Source organism: Lodderomyces elongisporus, chromosome 2 (genome assembly GCF_030384665.1).
Source record: "Lodderomyces elongisporus chromosome 2, complete sequence".
Lineage (NCBI taxonomy): Eukaryota > Fungi > Ascomycota > Pichiomycetes > Serinales > Debaryomycetaceae > Lodderomyces > Lodderomyces elongisporus.
Genome location: NC_083674.1, coordinates 1,326,016 through 1,342,225, shown reverse-complemented (window position 1 = coordinate 1,342,225; position 16,210 = coordinate 1,326,016). Strand labels below are relative to the sequence as shown.

Sequence of the window (16,210 nt, the reverse complement as noted above, 5' to 3'; positions counted from 1 at the left end):
TAGGGTTGGAGTTATTCGAATAATGGTGATTACCCAAAAACACATAAAAGAGAGTGAAAAAGCAAAAAAAAAAAAAAAAGAACAGGCTTGAATTTCTAAGGAGAAGAGATTGGAGAAGATCATCGCGAATATTTCCCCATAACAGCAAATGCTTCCTAGTTTATTTCCTACGCATATTTTTTTTTTTTTTATTCTCTCTTTCTTTCTTTCTCTCTCTCTTTTTTCTTAAAATTTTTTTTTTTTTGTTACTTCTTCCTTTTTGACAAAACACATGGTAGCAATCACTATTTCTATTGCAGTTTTGGAGTTGCAAAACAATTAAACAACATACAAAATTTATAAACAATCGTCAAATGCACTCTCTGATCCAACTTACACTTGATACCCAAGCTTTTGAATCGAGTTGTTAATGACTCTAATAGCAGTTGAGTTCGATGACGGTGCACTCTTCTGTAGATTTCTTAACAAATCTATATCCTTATTTTTCAATGCTTCCTGAGCAGCTGATGCAAAATCCTCATTCTTTATGAACAAATTAATCTTCTCATTATAGTTATATTTAAGCGAATTTTTGATGTAAACTGAAATATGCTCCTTTGGAGCGTGTTTACTGAAGCCTGCGTCAACAAAAGGTTCAAACCCAATCGGCGACTTTCCGTTAACAGAATCGAGTGATCCCAACGCAAACTCGTAGAGCCTATCGAATTGGCGCGACTCTGAGTATATTCGAAGTACTAGGTACCAAAATTTTTCCTGCGAAACAGAGAATTCTTTGGCTATTTTTTGAGCAGGTTTCACTTGATGCATCTTTACCATTCTTCCAAGAATATTTATAACTGATGTTTCCTGATAAAAATTAGAGAGATATGTTGTCTCCAACCTTTTTTGAAGCTCCAATATGTTTAGTTCTTTCTGTATGGCCTTTTGTGTAAAGCCGTGACTTGTCCCTTGCAAAAAAGATTTCAAAAGAGACTTGTATTGAGTATAATATTCTTCGCCTTCTGGATCTGGGTGAGCTTCTTTAAATAGTTTCAACTTTGACAAGTATAAAGAGTAGTACTTGTCTTGGTGTTCCATAAACCTTTCTTTCATAGCAGTATCCAATGTTGCCAATGAATCAAGCCACGTGTGGCCAACCACCTCTCCACGTACATGAAATGGCTCATTACTTATCTTCACATTAGCTTCTCTCAATTCATTTGAAATGCCTTCATCAAGCTTTGACTCGTTCTGGTTCAATACTTTGAAAAAGTCCGAAATAGTCAACGTGGTTTGCAATCGTGCAAGCACCAACCTTGATAAATCATAGCTTCCAGATTGAAAAGCCTTAATCAAAGCCAACTCTACCTCGTTGATGTCAATTAATTTTTTTATTTTTTTACTAATGGAAGGCTCTAAATTATTTATCAATTTGCACAATATAATCCGACCTTCCTCATGAGCAACATCACAAATGTCACCTACGGGTAAATGGTTCGTCGTGTTTTTCGTCGCCAAACTTGGAACTGAGGCCAAAAATGGAGTGGGAGCTGAAATCAATTTATCAACAATTGTTTGGTATAGCTTAACATCGGACATGTCAAGCTCTTTTCGAATTTTGTAGCAACACCAATGTATATAAACCAAAGATCTCAAATTATCAAGCTGAAGTGATTCAATTACCTTTACTGCCAAATAGTGTTGGTTTCTTCGAAGTAGCATTTTAATAATATTTTTCCATCCAACAATTTGGACCTCCGCAAATGACAAACAAAGTCCAATTTCGGGACTTCGCAATTGATTTAAAACTTTAATAATATTGATTGTTGTTAAATATTCGTCTGCATCGTAATTCTCTTCATCATAAATTTTGCCAAACGAGACCGCACGCAATGCTCGTTTTTGTAACTCAATGTCAAATTCATCTAAAGCAACATATAAGCAATCAGATAAAGCAGTTGTCAATAAACCTTCGGATTTGAGTAATGTAATGTTGGCATTAGCTTTAGATGCGTCTCGATTGAACTTATCAACACAGTCCGCCAATGTGGCACTGGGACTTGTAGAGCCTATCTGGTACATATTTATTGTTTTGTTAGGAACTCTAGTCAAAAATTGTATTTTATCACCAGTGAGAACACGAAGACCATCAGCAGCCGATTGAAGTATAGGAACGACGTATGAATAACCTTCTCTGTTTGTGTCGCGAGACAAGTAGTTATTGAAGTCCAAGCCCGTTTCTTCCTCAATATCGTAGTAGAAGGAAACTAATTGTTGTCCTGGCCCCAACACCTTGATTTCGTCCCTTAACGATAGTACAATAGCGTCGTTGCCACACCATTCCACTTGGAACGGTTTGCTCAACTCCTTTGATGTATCGTACTCCAAAAGCATGTTATCGAACATGTAATTGACAACAAATACTTTGCTTTGTGCTCTGTTTAACAATGCAATCAATTTGCCATTTGAGGAAACCGAAATCTCGTTGAAGGGCCCATCAGTAAGTTCCTGATTTTCCATTTCAAATTTAGATAGTCCAAAATCAACATTGCATACAATTATAGTTGACATGTAGGAAATGTAGATATTTAAAGTTTTGGGATCTTGATTCGAACCGTGCAATGCCATTCCGTATATATCTCCCACGTTATATTTGGCGAAATCTAAACGATAATTTTTGTGCAGTTCAAGATCAGTAATAACAAACTTACTTTCATATCTTGTCACCAAGAAGGAGCCATAGATCTCGGCATCTACAATATTGTTAATTTCTTCAGATTGTCCATTTTGTAAATCTGTAATTCTTCGCACAGAGTCAGTTGTTGTTTCCAAGTTCAAATCTCCATTAGAAGCTCGATTTTGAGATAGATTGTCAAACACCACCAGAGACTCGTTGAGCAGAAACTCATTAAAATTACCAGCAAAATCTTGATAATGTCTGTATATGCCATTGCTAAATACAACAATCAAATCCTCTTCCTTGAAATAAAAGCCATGGATATAGTCATTAGCATTGCTGTTATACACTATAGACCAAAGCTTGTTGCCACTTCCACTGTAAACTTCGATAAGATTGATAAATTTAGTAGACTTTGTTGCTACTGCGATTAATGTGGCATTCTCTGATATTGATAGTCGGTAGTTTGTATACAAGCTGTTGATTGACCATGGCAATGTATTGTAGCAAGTTTTCAAGTCATAGAATACATTTTGCAATCGCAGCCAATTGAAACTCGGATTGGTGATCATTTGCTTTTTATCAGTAACAATATTTTGTGATTCACGTTTTATGTGCGTGTATGAGATTGAGAAGGAAGAGAAAAAAAAAATGAATGATAGACAACAAACTTGTGAATATATAATTATGTACTCTGGTCGGTAGGGGATTGGATTAAAGATAAAAGGTGGTGGGAATAGAAAACTAGCGCCGAAAGACATTTAAAACTCTACTCCCGTAATCATATTTCGAAACGCGCACTTCTACGCGTGATCGGAACATGCGAAAGTATAAAGCTTGAGAAAAAGCAAGGATAAGGGCAAAACCAAGTGGAGATGCTTGAAGAACGGCATCGGCAAGAGTTAGCAAGTGCAAGTCAGTTTCCACCTCAGTACATTTTACTTTATTCTACTCCACTTTACTCCATTTGATCTAAAATCCGTCAAGAATTACAGTTTACTTCACGTCGCACCGCTTCAAACCGCATCGTATTAGTTAAGATCATATCATATTCCACTCTAGTATACTCTAGTATACTCTACTATACTCCACTATACTTTACTATACTAATACCACATACCACATACTACTTCTGCTGCTACTATCATTACTTTACCTATAGCTAAACACTTCCACTTATTGACGTTCACTACACTACATTCACAATATAAAGCAAAATGGCTTCATCAAATACAGAATTTGTTACGTTGGTGTCTTCTGACAAGTTCAAGTTTGTTATACAAAAGGACGTGGCTGCAATATCCTCAGTTTTAAGAAATTCTCAAGGCTTCGAAGAAGGAAAGACAGGCAAGATAGAGCTAGATATGGATGGAGACATATTGGAATGTGTAGTGGAATATTTATATTATCATTTCAAATACAAAGACCAAGTAGAATCAGGCGATGTGCCCGAGTTCCATATTCCAACACATCTTGCATTGGAATTGCTCGTAAAGGCAGATTATTTGGATATATGAGGTATCATTTTATGTATATAAGGTTCTTGGAAAGGTTAAAACAATGTTTATAAATATGTGTTAGCCGAAATGATTCCTGGAGTACGGTAATCTTGGTCATCAATTAATGAGAAGTAAAAATAGATATTTACTCTTTAGAACAGTTGATAGTAAATATTACGCAAATAGTCAGTAGTAACTACAGGTACTGAATAACACGCAAATAGTCACTAATAGTTATATTATTATTATTATTATTATTATTAAGCAAAAAAAATTAATTCTGAAAACAGCCACAATACTTTCCACACTTTCTCACTCCAACTTTTAACCTTTCGACTTTGTTACCCCCGATCTTTCTCTCTCTCCCCTCCTTCTACATTCCTAGACACACAAACTTTACATCTTTCATCATCAAAGCTTATCAAATTACGGGACTGCTCTTACGTCTATCATTGCCACCGCAATAGCAATCTTATACATATCACACAGTTTGAGCTTGTCTTGCGCCAGTGGAGACTTTACATAATATCAACTTCATAACTTGTAATTGAATCACTGCTTGATTGGAATTAATTTATCTTTACTAAAAGTTAAATTCATTCCCGCCGCCCCTACTGTTAGCACAATCACTACCACAAACACCCCCCACCCCCACTCCAACTTTCACTTTGACCTATCATTACATCAAATCTACCCTTTCAAACTCCGCTTCATTTTCACTTCTTCTTCATCCCCTTCTTCTTCTTCTTCTTCTTCTTCTTCTTCTTCTTCTTCTTCATCTTCTTCATCTTCTTCTTCTTCTTCCTTCACCCATTACTATCACCATTGGATCATACATACTAGTACGGTATATTCATATTTGTGCTAGAATTCTAAAAAAATGACTGATTTGCTTGATACTCTCACTCAGGAGCTAAATCAATTTACTACTGCTGGCCAGCAAAGCTTAAACAGTTTGATAGATAGCACGGACACATTTCTTCATCAGTTGCGAGATATGGAAGCGGAGTTGGCATGCGAACTTGAAATTGAAACCAAAGAGAATCATAATGCTGTGAATCTACAGAACGAGCAAGACTCTGATGATACATTTCATTTCCAACAAATCAATTCAATACACAGGGGAAAATCCAATGTGAAACTTTTACAGGGCCAACAAGAAGTGTGGTACAAGTCATCCATTGATAAACTCAAGTCTTACAATTCTGCAAACAACAAGTTTCAAAAAAATATCTTGAATAATTCCAAATTCTTCATTGATATCAATGAGGCATATAGCTATCCATTGAATATAGATAGTCATCCAGTTTGTCCATTTGATCTTGAAAATGAGATAAATGAAGAGATGTCATCATTTTCATCAAGGTCTACTTTTCCTTTATCTTCGTCATCGACGTATCCGTTGTCTGCCCCATTACCGGCCCATATTGAAGCCAACTTTGAGAAACAAGAGGGCACGGAGGAGTTAATGAAAGCTATTATTTTACACTTACTAAAATCGGGCTATAGTAATGTCGTTCCTTTGCTCGTGAATCAAGTATCCCCTCTGCTTTCTACGACATATAGCATTGACTTTGAGCTTTCTCAACAATTCACATTGCTTCATGAAATTTTGGATGATATATGTTTAAGACACGATTTGCGGCAAGCACTAGGCTGGTTTTACACCAAATACAATGAAAACATGGAAAAAAACCCATCATTTGTAGACTCTGTGGATGCCGAAACATTCAGCAGTACTGAATTTAAATTCCATATGCTTCAGTTCATTCTACTATTGAATGGAAAGCAGCTGGAATTTTCGTCCCAGGATGCAATCGAAGCATATATATATTCGAAAGAGCATTTTGAGAGGTTCTTAAAGAAGTATCTACATGAAATGGCACCTCTTTTAACTTTGATGTTATTCAATGAAGATGATGACTCCGGGATTGAAAACTTTTCCAAACTGCGGAATAAAGGGCTTGCAGCTCGCGACTTTATCGAAAAGATGAGAAATGGGTTTCTCATCGATAAAGATTCGCACCGTGGGAACGCCAATACATCGCAATTAGAATTTGTTTCCCTTCTACTTGATTGTTTTACAAATGTCCACGAGCACCAGAGTTTGTTTACGAAATTGGCAAATGACTTTGTTTCCGTCTATTGTAAGACCTTGGAATTATCAAGCGACTCTCCTTTATTTCAAAGTATACTTGCTGGCCATGTGTACTTACCAAGCTTTTACAAATATAATAGAATCCACTCCAGATTGAAAGGACAAAAACTACTCACAGTTCACGACGAAGAGGGTGCACTTGAAACTGAACTGGGTTCAGCTCTAGGATCTGGCTTTACATCTGGTTTTGGGTCAGCACCTGATTTGTCCAAAAATAAACTAAAAGGTTCAAGCAATGGTACAGGCTATAATTTTGAATTACCTTTTCAATTACTGGATCGAAATCGGTTTCTATTTATTAATCATCCGATTTTCGTCTGCCCCGTCTCTAGAGAACAGGCTATTCCAGTAACATATGAACTTGTCACATCAACGAGAATTGAAAAAGTACCGGGACTGCAATTAACAGTGACTAAGGAGCACCATTTTCGAGATTGCTCTTCTACCACACAGGTTGTGGCTCTAAATTTTTGCAATCATCTCGCTCTACGCGAGAGTATCTGGCAGCTTTCGAAAAAGGGGATAGATATTTTTAAGTGCCCTTACTGCTCCAAGAAACACAAGTACACTGATGTGAGTGATGCTTTCTTTATAGATTTATAAGTAATATATCATATTGTACCGAAATGGAAATTGGTACAAAAAAGACAAAGAAAGAAAAAGAAAAAGAACCATTGAAACAAAGATAGAATAAAGACTAAAGGAAAATGGAAACAAAACTGTGTTGCGGAACAAAAATTATTTTGGGATTCATTCCGCGTCAGAGAAAAACAGTTGCAATAACGGTTGTAGTGCTGCTACTGCCTGAAAGAAATAAATATAGAAAGAAAAAAAAAAGCTTCTAAATTGAGGGAGAAAAAAAAAATTATATAGTGAGTAATGCCTGCATCGATTGCAAATATATTATAGCCATTCAATCATTATAATCGTTTGCACCATTTGGTTTACTTAGCCCTTCTTTCTTTTTTGTTTTTTTATTTTTGAATTTTTTTTTTATTTTTATTTTTAGTTGTTGTTCAATTTGTCTAGCGAATCAACTACTTTCTGCCTCTAATGTGCAGTAAAAAAATCAATGAACCAACTTCTATAATCGCCGAGGAGTCCGTGCTTGGTGAGAGATGGGTGTCCATCTACGAGAAGGATGTTGACTTTGAACCACAGCATTTCGAAGCAGCGATGCTCAATATCATCAAACAGCCAAATATCAATTCCACGGTAATTCTCCGAGCGGACTTGCTCAAGGAAAACATCTATGACCCGGAGAAAGGAGATACCATCTTCACTAGCAAATTGATAGGTGAGGTTCCCAACTTTGAATCAGATCAAGCATCAAAGACAGAAACTGCTTCTTCGGTCTTATATCGAGATATAAAGGATGTGACAATTCGACAAGTGCCACTTGATGAAAATAAATTAAAGCTACGGAATAAGTACGAAATTGTACGCAGAATCATACCTCGGAATCCATATAAAGACCACATTATCAATCAAACTTGTCTTGTAGCCTGCTCAGAGGATAAAAATACAACGCTTGTTGTTTATGTGCCACATATACAAACTCGCGAAGAAATACCTTATTATTTACCTTCAGTTTACGGAGTCGGTATACTCCACCATAACAATAAAGTTTCAGTGCATTATCTAACGTTTCAAGATTCAAGCTGGCGAGATGAAAAACAGAAAATTACGTTAATGGATTTACTGGAGAGACCTATGCGGACTGCGTTAAGGTTATTGCAAACTTCAAGCAAACACTCAGCGGGAGTGAAGGCAGGGTATGAGAAACGAGTCAAACTTGATTTAGTAGTATCGAAAGAAAATTTCCAAAACAAATATATATACCTCAAAACCAAGTACTCTGCCAACTTGGTGAAAAACTGGTGCGAAAGCACCGATCCAAAGAAACATGTATTTGAGGATCTAGCAATTGCAGCATTTTTGATGGAGTACTGGAAAGCGAAAAAATTTGACGCTGGCAATTTTGAATTCCGAGACTTGGGGTGCGGTAATGGGTTATTGGTCAATATATTGATCCAGGAAGGTTACAAAGGTCAAGGAATTGATGCCAGGGCGCGCAAATCCTGGGCTACATATCCCGAAGAAGTGAGGAGTAATCTTTTCGAAAAGATCATCGTACCCAGTGTTTTGCTCAAACCACACCCATCCATGGCTAGGACATCACCAGAAATCAAAGATAATGGGAAACAATTCGCCGAGCCAACCAATAATCAGGTGAACTATCATTCTGCTGGTAGCTTGCTCAAATCACCAATGGTTTGCACCACTGAAGACTTTCCTAAAAATACGTTTCTTATTGGAAACCACTCGGATGAATTGACGTGTTGGATGCCTTTGCTTGGTTTCCCGTTCATTGTGATACCTTGTTGCTCGCATGCCTTAAGTGGAGCTCGTGTAAGGTATCCACCCAGAAAATTCATTGGTCCACAACCAAAGATGGAAAAGTCTACAAGTTCTATTCCGCAAAATTCAACATATGGCTCGCTAATGGACCACGTGGAGGATATTGCCATTTTGAACGGTTGGAAAGTTGAGAAAGAAATGTTGCGTATACCAAGCACGAGAAACGCAGCCATAATGAGTTGCGAGAAAGTAGATGAGCTTAAGGGAGAACCAGAGGAAATATCTCAGTTACGAGTCTTTGACATTGTTAGCATCGAAGGGGGTGCTGATGGATGGGTGGAAAATTCCTTAAACTTGATGAAAAAGGCACCAAGAAATCATTAATAGTAGATATTTTTAAAGTATAATATGGTTTATAGAGCAGCCCATCTTAATAAAACTTCCATTCAATTGCAGCCAAACACACTTTCTTTTGTGTGTATTATAGAGATTGACCCTTTCATAAGCTTGATAAATTGCAAATCTTTGTTGTTGTTGTTGTTGTTGTGGTGGTGGTGGTGGTGGTGGTGGTTATTGATAAATTCCCTTTTCTGTTTCTCTTTTTCTCTTTTCATTTCCAGTATGCTTTTGAAATTGTAAGCCCCCTGGTAAAGTCGTTACACAAAACTCGTCAAATAAGGATTTTTGTGGATTTATATTTTTTTCCAATATTCAACAAAAAGTACTCTGGTACTAAAATCTTTAGGCTAGTGAATATACGTGTCGATAAGGCTATAGATCAATTTCTTCATTTTCTTTTCATTTTTTTTCTTTACCTTCGTCTTTTAAACCTTACTAGTGTCATCACCACTAACTTGCCACATTTGCAAAGAATTCACTTTTTGAATTAAAAAAGGAAAGAAAAAAATGGCAGGATCATCATCACAGTATGTATAGAATCGAGACGAACGTCGACAAGGACATGCATATTAACACGCATTATAGATTTCAACAACTTGAGAAGTTAGGCGAGGGGACCTATGCAACGGTGTACAAGGGGAGAAACAGAGCTACCGGAGCATTAGTTGCTTTAAAAGAGATTAATTTGGACTCTGAAGAAGGTACGCCGTCTACTGCAATAAGGGAAATATCGCTCATGAAAGAGCTCGATCATGAAAATATTGTAACTTTGTATGATGTTATTCATACAGAAAACAAACTTACACTTGTGTTTGAATATATGGACAAAGATTTAAAGAAATATATGGAAGTTCATGGCAACCATGGTGCTTTGGATTTGAAGGTTGTAAAAAGTTTCATGTTTCAACTTTTGAAAGGTATAATGTTCTGCCACGACAATCGGGTCTTGCATCGTGACTTGAAGCCCCAAAATTTGTTAATTAACAATAAGGGTGAGTTGAAACTAGGCGATTTTGGACTAGCAAGAGCTTTTGGTATTCCTTTCAACACTTTTTCAAATGAAGTGGTCACCTTGTGGTATAGAGCGCCAGATGTGTTGTTGGGCTCTAGGGCATACACAACATCCATTGACATATGGTCAGCTGGTTGTATATTTGCCGAAATGTGCACTGGAAAGCCGCTTTTTCCAGGAACGGCAAACGAAGATCAATTGATCAAGATATTCAGATTAATGGGAACGCCTAATGAACGAACATGGCCAAATATTACGCAATTCTCGAATTACAAGAATAATTGGCAAATATTTGTACCTCAAGACTTAAGGCTTTTGGTGCCTAATTTGGACTCCATGGGGATGAATCTTTTACAGAGTATGCTTCAAATGAGACCAGAGGCAAGAATAACGGCTAGACAAGCTTTACAACATCCTTGGTTCCATGAAATTACATTACCTACACCCGCTGTACAACACCATTTAAGCGACCCATATCAACAACAACAACAACAACAGCAGCAGCAACAACAACAACAGCAACAACAACAACAGCAACAGCAACAACAGCATGCTCAACAGTCTCTAAATCCTCATCAACCTATTATCGACCAGCAATACTAAGAGGTTTGCCAAAACAAATCTGTATGTGTTAGTGATGATAGTAGTATAGTTTTGAATTAATAGTGTTGGCTTAAAATATCTAAATCCGGGTTTGGTGCAAACTTTGATAATAAGTTCGACAAGTCGTAATTTTTCAACTTTAGGGACAAAGCCCATAGCTGTCTCTTGTGATCTCTTAATACTTCGTCGTGCTCCGCACCAAGAAGGTACAAACACATGTACTTGATTCCGTCATAAAGGTTCTCCAACATATTTTGACCCTTTGATGTAACACCATAATCCTCAATGGGGAGGGTAGTATACAAGTGGTATAGACTAAATGCTTCGAGTAAGGAATTAATTAGCGTTGTTGGTGAATCACCAGGTGCACCACCATCCTGCAAGATCAAAATCACCACGCTCAAGAATGGAACATGCAATTGAAAATCCATGTTACTGGGATATAATGATTGAAGAATCTCTTGAATGATTGAATCTGACTGAGTGGATATATTGGGAATGAAATACGTCAAGCTTTCCAATACTTCAAAAGCACGCAAAGACTTTATCGAGTTTAAATACATTTTCCTAGGTAATTGGCATCTTTTTCGATATGTAGGCGTTTCTCCAAAAAAAGTTCGTCCAAAGTTATAGCCAAACTCAAAGTTGTAGTAATTTTTTTCATTTGCTTCAAATGCATCGTCTACAAAATCTACAGCTTCCAGTAACAAAATGGGTGGATTTTCTTCTTCAAATGAAAAGAACGATGAGCTATCGCTGTTGTTGTTGTTGTTGTTGTTGTTATTACTGTTGTTGGTGCTGCTACTGTTGCTGTTGTTGCTGCTGCTGTTGGTGCTGTTGGTGCTGTTGCTGCCATCAAGTACTGCTCTGGTATTTGCAAGCATATCAAAATATCTATCGAAAGTTCTAAGTTGTGAAACATCTTCAAAATGATTACTATTCAATTCAGACTCGGTCTTTGCAAGCAACATATCGAGTTCTTCAAACTTGAATTTTAGAAACTGAGGACGAAGCCATGTATTTAGTTCAATTTCATCTCTAGATTTGAATCGAAGCAACTCGGATAGATCTTCTTGGCTCGACCGCTTGTATCGAGTACTTTCAAAAGTTTGTGCAGTGAATGTTTGTAATAGTTTTCTTGAAAGAAATTTGTAATTAAGAAGGGATTCCTCTAGTACAAATCTTCCAGCAAAGCTTTTGTATCTCTGCCATTTGGTAGATAAAATGTCTAGATTTTTGATGGTTTTCTCGTAGTACCCACTACGTTCACATTCGACATACAAAGTCGGCAAGCTTTTGATTTTCTTTGCGTAAAAATTTAACTTCTTTTCTATAATCTGCTCGTCAATCTTTGTGTTTAAGTCGTATAAAAAATAAGATTTGACCATTTCTATCACGAGCGAGTAATTGTGCCATAGTCTAGGCTCTTCTGATGCTGTAGTTTGTACTTTGTGTGTACCCGGAGACCATATTCCATCTGTAGTCTCTCCCCTGCTTGACATAATACCATCTCTTCCCATTTGCGCGCTGCTGTTGGAGCTGCAACGACTACGGATATTGCTAATTCCTTCTCCAGAAAATTGTAAAGTTTCATAAAGATTACGATTAACGAGTGGTAAATTGTTTCCTGGTCCTGCCAAGATGAATATTTTGCAAATGATACTCGATGGTAAACTTTCAAAGCATCGTTGCTCCAATGAAAAAGATGGGTTTGAATGTGAATACACTAGTGAATGCAAACTACCGCCATCATTATCATCGCTTTGGATCGTAGATCCCTTTGCTGAGGTACCATTCGTCGTTATAGGTGATGATTCGCCGTTTTTGTAACAACGACGTTTGAAATGTGCAACTGCTTTTCTTTTACGAAAAAAGGTCGATTTTCCAGGCTCGACAAATCCCATGACATTTGACAAGGGGCAAAAGAGGACTGGAAATGGTAACAAAAGATAAAAAGTTTGAAAAAAAAAAAGAAAGTGATATAATGTGTCTCAGGATTAGGCAAGAAACCAAGAGGATGATACAAAAGAAAAAAGATGAAGCGGATTTGATGATCCCCGCGTAGCCTTTTCTATTTTTGGCGCGTGCGCTTTGAAGATAATGTTTAAATAAATCAAATCATAGCATCCACCTTTGAGTCTTTAGTATTGTTTTCCAAACAAAAACAAAACCTGCAAAAAATAAAGAAAAAGAGAAAGGTTAAAAACATACAGTAAAACAAAATACAAAGAACAAAGAACAAAGAACAAAGAACAAAAACATTCTATTTAAATCATATACTTTGTATATTAGAAAGATAATCTGGGAAAACACTATAATAAACTTTTTCATAAACTAACATATAATAACGAAACAAGGGGTATAATCTAACACGAAAAAGGATAAAGGTATGGTTTAGACAGGTGAGAATCTACCGTATCTGGTCCACATCCATCCTGGATCAGCTTCAGCGTTGGCATCTCTCTTCACTGGTGAGAATCTACCGTATCTGGTCCACATCCATCCTGGGTCAGCTTCAGCGTTGGCATCAGCTTCAGCATTAGCATCTCTCTTTACTGGTGAGAATCTACCGTATCTGGTCCACATCCATCCTGGGTCAGCTTCAGCGTTAGCATCTCTCTTTACCGGTGAGAATCTACCGTACCTGGTCCACATCCATCCTGGATCAGCATTAGCTTCAGCTTCAGCTTCAGCGTTAGCATCTCTCTTTACCGGTGAGAATCTACCGTATCTGGTCCACATCCATCCTGGATCAGCATTAGCTTCAGCTTCAGCTTCAGCGTTGGCATCTCTCTTTACCGGTGAGAATCTACCGTATCTGGTCCACATCCATCCTGGATCAGCATTAGCTTCAGCATTAGCTTCAGCTTCAGCTTCAGCGTTGGCATCTCTCTTTACCGGTGAGAATCTACCGTACCTGGTCCACATCCATCCTGGATCAGCATTAGCTTCAGCTTCAGCTTCAGCGTTAGCATCTCTCTTTACTGGTGAGAATCTACCGTATCTGGTCCACATCCATCCTGGGTCTGCACTTCTTTTTTGGTAATATTGAGCGGCTTCTTCTTCATTGGCAAAATTTTCCGTGTCTGGAATGTAAACATAATATCCTTCTTCACCATCTTCTTGTGGAAGTTCGCCTTCAATTTGAGTTTCTGGTCCCAACTCTAAACCCAGATCTGAAGGGATCTGTTCATCAGTTATTTGCTCTGCATTGTCTAATGCGATCTCAGTGGTTTCTGGAATAGCAGCTTCTTCATTAGAAGTAGTAGCTTCAATGACATTATCGGCGGCATTGGCGTTAGTATCGATGTCAACTGGAGCAGCGGCAACTAAAGTAACTGCAATAGCAGTGAGAACAGCTGTTGAAAATTTCATTGTATCTTTGTTTTATATACTAAACTTGGTATTTTCTTGGTAAATGAATGTTAAAATATATATATATATATATATACAAATTAGAATAAATTTAAAAAACAGAAATGTAGTTCAGATCAATTCTGTCGATGCATAAGGGGAAACTTGGTGCTGTATTTATATTGCCAATGGTAAAAACAGATGATCTAGTATTTTCACGTTATTGTTCAACTCAACTTGAGTAAAAACCATTACACGTATCCTTGTAATAATGTTTTGGATCTGGTAAAATCAATCTTGAAACATGAAAGATCGTTGATATAAATTTTGTGAATGACCACAACGAAGCAAGAAAGGAAAAAACTTAGTGAGTGGAGGGGCGGGGAGAAAAGGCAAGGCGTTATGTATCAAATGCAGTCCATTCAAATGTTTCGATGATTGAAAAGATGCAAAGAAAATGGCATCTAATCCGAGGGGTTTCGTTTTCTGTTTAGTATTATTATTCTTTTTTTATCTCTAGTTTTCTTGTTTTTTTCTTCATTTGTTTCCATGGTAGGTGTTGCTCATGACTTTGTATTTTTCGTAATTAATAAAGTACTTTAGATTTCTTGGTTGGCAATAGAATGTTTCATAATAGATCAAATTGAGCGGGGAATGTGTTCCGAGTTTGAAATGATGGGACTGTATTGCAACCAGTAGTACAACCATGGTAGACACTAATTCTGAAACATGGATTGATGTGAGTAAGTATGAGTAAGTGTGAGTTTGTTTTTTTTTGTCGTTTTCTTCTTTTTTGTTTAATTGTTTTTTGTTCAATCTCAACATGAACAGACTGCAAGCCAAATACAGTAGAGCACCAAAACAAGTAACTTATTACCATACTTGTGTTTAGTGTTTCTTCTATGGCAGTGTTCCTGTAACAACATTGTTCATATCAATTGTAGATGCTTTTTCTTTTCTTTGAAGGAAAGGAAAAAATAAAAAGAAAAATTCAGTGAGAATGATCTAGCATCCAAAATTCCAGTTTTGCAACCAATTGGGTGAAATACAGACACAAAATCTGTGGAGGGAGAATTGTTATCTGAAAAACTGAAAAAGTAAAACAAAAAAATAAAAAATGAAAAAAAAATAAAAAAAATTAAAATAAATTAAAAAGAACAACCAGATGAAGATGAAGAAGAAGAAGAAAAGTGAAGATATTATTTGCAACTTGGATACCTCCCTACTTACTCAAGGCGACACCATCAAATTTAAAACACAATGACCTAGCTCTTCATAAACTTGAAACAATGTGTTTCTTCCTAATTCGCACTTGTTGTTCAAAGCACAATACTTTGTCATTGACTTATCGAGTGTATGAGGGAAAAATATAATATTGATGAATAGATAAATAAACTCACAACACCAAAGAATCATTTTTATGTTTGATCTGTAAAGAAAAATTGCCCATGGATCTTTTTTTGACATTTGAAGCATGTTCCTTGTCTACTCTTACTTGATTTGTTTCTTTGTTTTTTTTTTTTTTGTTTTCATTTTTATTTTGTATAGTTTGAATCTACTGATTATTAAGACAACAACAGGTGAAGTCAGGTGGTTTACAACATAAATTGGATATAGATCACGAAAAAGTTTGAAACAAAGAAAAAATCTGCCAAAAGTTTACAAAAGTTTACAAAAGCTTACAAAGATCTAAAACAGAAGGTTTCGAATCGGCAAGAAAAATTTCGCAATCTCTTGAAATAGAAATGATGAATGGTCCAAGTAATTTATCTCGGCTCACACCACAAGCACTTAACCTGACTAATATTGCAACTATCCAAGCGCACTCTCTCCTTCCACTCTTTCTCCTCTTCCTCCTGTTTCTTTCTTCCTCCTTGAAAACAAACAAAATAACCACACAACTAATCAGAATTCCGTATAACAAGCTGTTTACCAAAATCTTGACCACCATGCCAAAGCTACAAATTTTTAAGGCGCCTTCCAAATAAATCATGAGTTCATTTATTTCATCTTCTTCTTTTGTATTCTTTCCTCCTTCTTCTTCTTTTATACAAAAAGATAATAAAAAGAAGAAAAAACTTATTATGTTACCAATATTATGTGTGAACTAAAAACTAATAAAAAAAGAACCAAAAAAAAAAAACTAGATACTAGAAAAACTAAAAGCT

General features: G+C 36.6%; 7 protein-coding genes across 7 annotated transcripts; 4 read left to right on the top strand and 3 right to left on the bottom strand. All coding sequences in view use genetic code 12, as the record gives it.

Moving 5' to 3' along the window:
* Positions 1–372: 372 nt before the first annotated feature.
* Positions 373–3,228, bottom strand: vps16 (Vacuolar protein sorting-associated protein 16; the record flags this gene model as incomplete). The annotated part of the gene is made up of 1 exon (XM_001526954.2): positions 373–3,228. The coding sequence occupies one exon, from the start codon at positions 3,226–3,228 to the stop codon at positions 373–375; it is 2,856 nt and encodes a 951-aa protein (XP_001527004.2).
* Positions 3,229–3,873: 645 nt separating this feature from the next.
* Positions 3,874–4,173, top strand: ELC1 (elongin C; the record flags this gene model as incomplete). The annotated part of the gene is made up of 1 exon (XM_001526953.1): positions 3,874–4,173. The coding sequence occupies one exon, from the start codon at positions 3,874–3,876 to the stop codon at positions 4,171–4,173; it is 300 nt and encodes a 99-aa protein (XP_001527003.1).
* An 862-nt stretch (positions 4,174–5,035) lies between these two features.
* PVL30_001803 (uncharacterized protein) lies at positions 5,036–6,916 on the top strand (the record flags this gene model as incomplete). The annotated part of the gene is made up of 1 exon (XM_001526952.2): positions 5,036–6,916. The coding sequence occupies one exon, from the start codon at positions 5,036–5,038 to the stop codon at positions 6,914–6,916; it is 1,881 nt and encodes a 626-aa protein (XP_001527002.2).
* A 450-nt stretch (positions 6,917–7,366) lies between these two features.
* TRM44 (tRNA(Ser) Um(44) 2'-O-methyltransferase) lies at positions 7,367–9,058 on the top strand (the record flags this gene model as incomplete). The annotated part of the gene is made up of 1 exon (XM_001526951.2): positions 7,367–9,058. The coding sequence occupies one exon, from the start codon at positions 7,367–7,369 to the stop codon at positions 9,056–9,058; it is 1,692 nt and encodes a 563-aa protein (XP_001527001.2).
* Positions 9,059–9,602: 544 nt separating this feature from the next.
* Positions 9,603–10,688, top strand: PHO85 (negative regulator of the PHO system; the record flags this gene model as incomplete). The annotated part of the gene is made up of 1 exon (XM_001526950.2): positions 9,603–10,688. The coding sequence occupies one exon, from the start codon at positions 9,603–9,605 to the stop codon at positions 10,686–10,688; it is 1,086 nt and encodes a 361-aa protein (XP_001527000.2).
* Positions 10,689–10,744: 56 nt separating this feature from the next.
* Positions 10,745–12,950, bottom strand: PVL30_001800 (uncharacterized protein; the record flags this gene model as incomplete). The annotated part of the gene is made up of 2 exons (XM_001526949.2): positions 10,745–12,548; positions 12,943–12,950. The coding sequence occupies 2 exons, from the start codon at positions 12,948–12,950 to the stop codon at positions 10,745–10,747; spliced, it is 1,812 nt and encodes a 603-aa protein (XP_001526999.2).
* A 132-nt stretch (positions 12,951–13,082) lies between these two features.
* On the bottom strand, positions 13,083–14,063 carry PVL30_001799 (uncharacterized protein; the record flags this gene model as incomplete). Its single annotated transcript, XM_001526948.2, has 1 exon — positions 13,083–14,063. The coding sequence occupies one exon, from the start codon at positions 14,061–14,063 to the stop codon at positions 13,083–13,085; it is 981 nt and encodes a 326-aa protein (XP_001526998.2).
* Between the last annotated feature and the right edge of the window lie 2,147 nt (positions 14,064–16,210).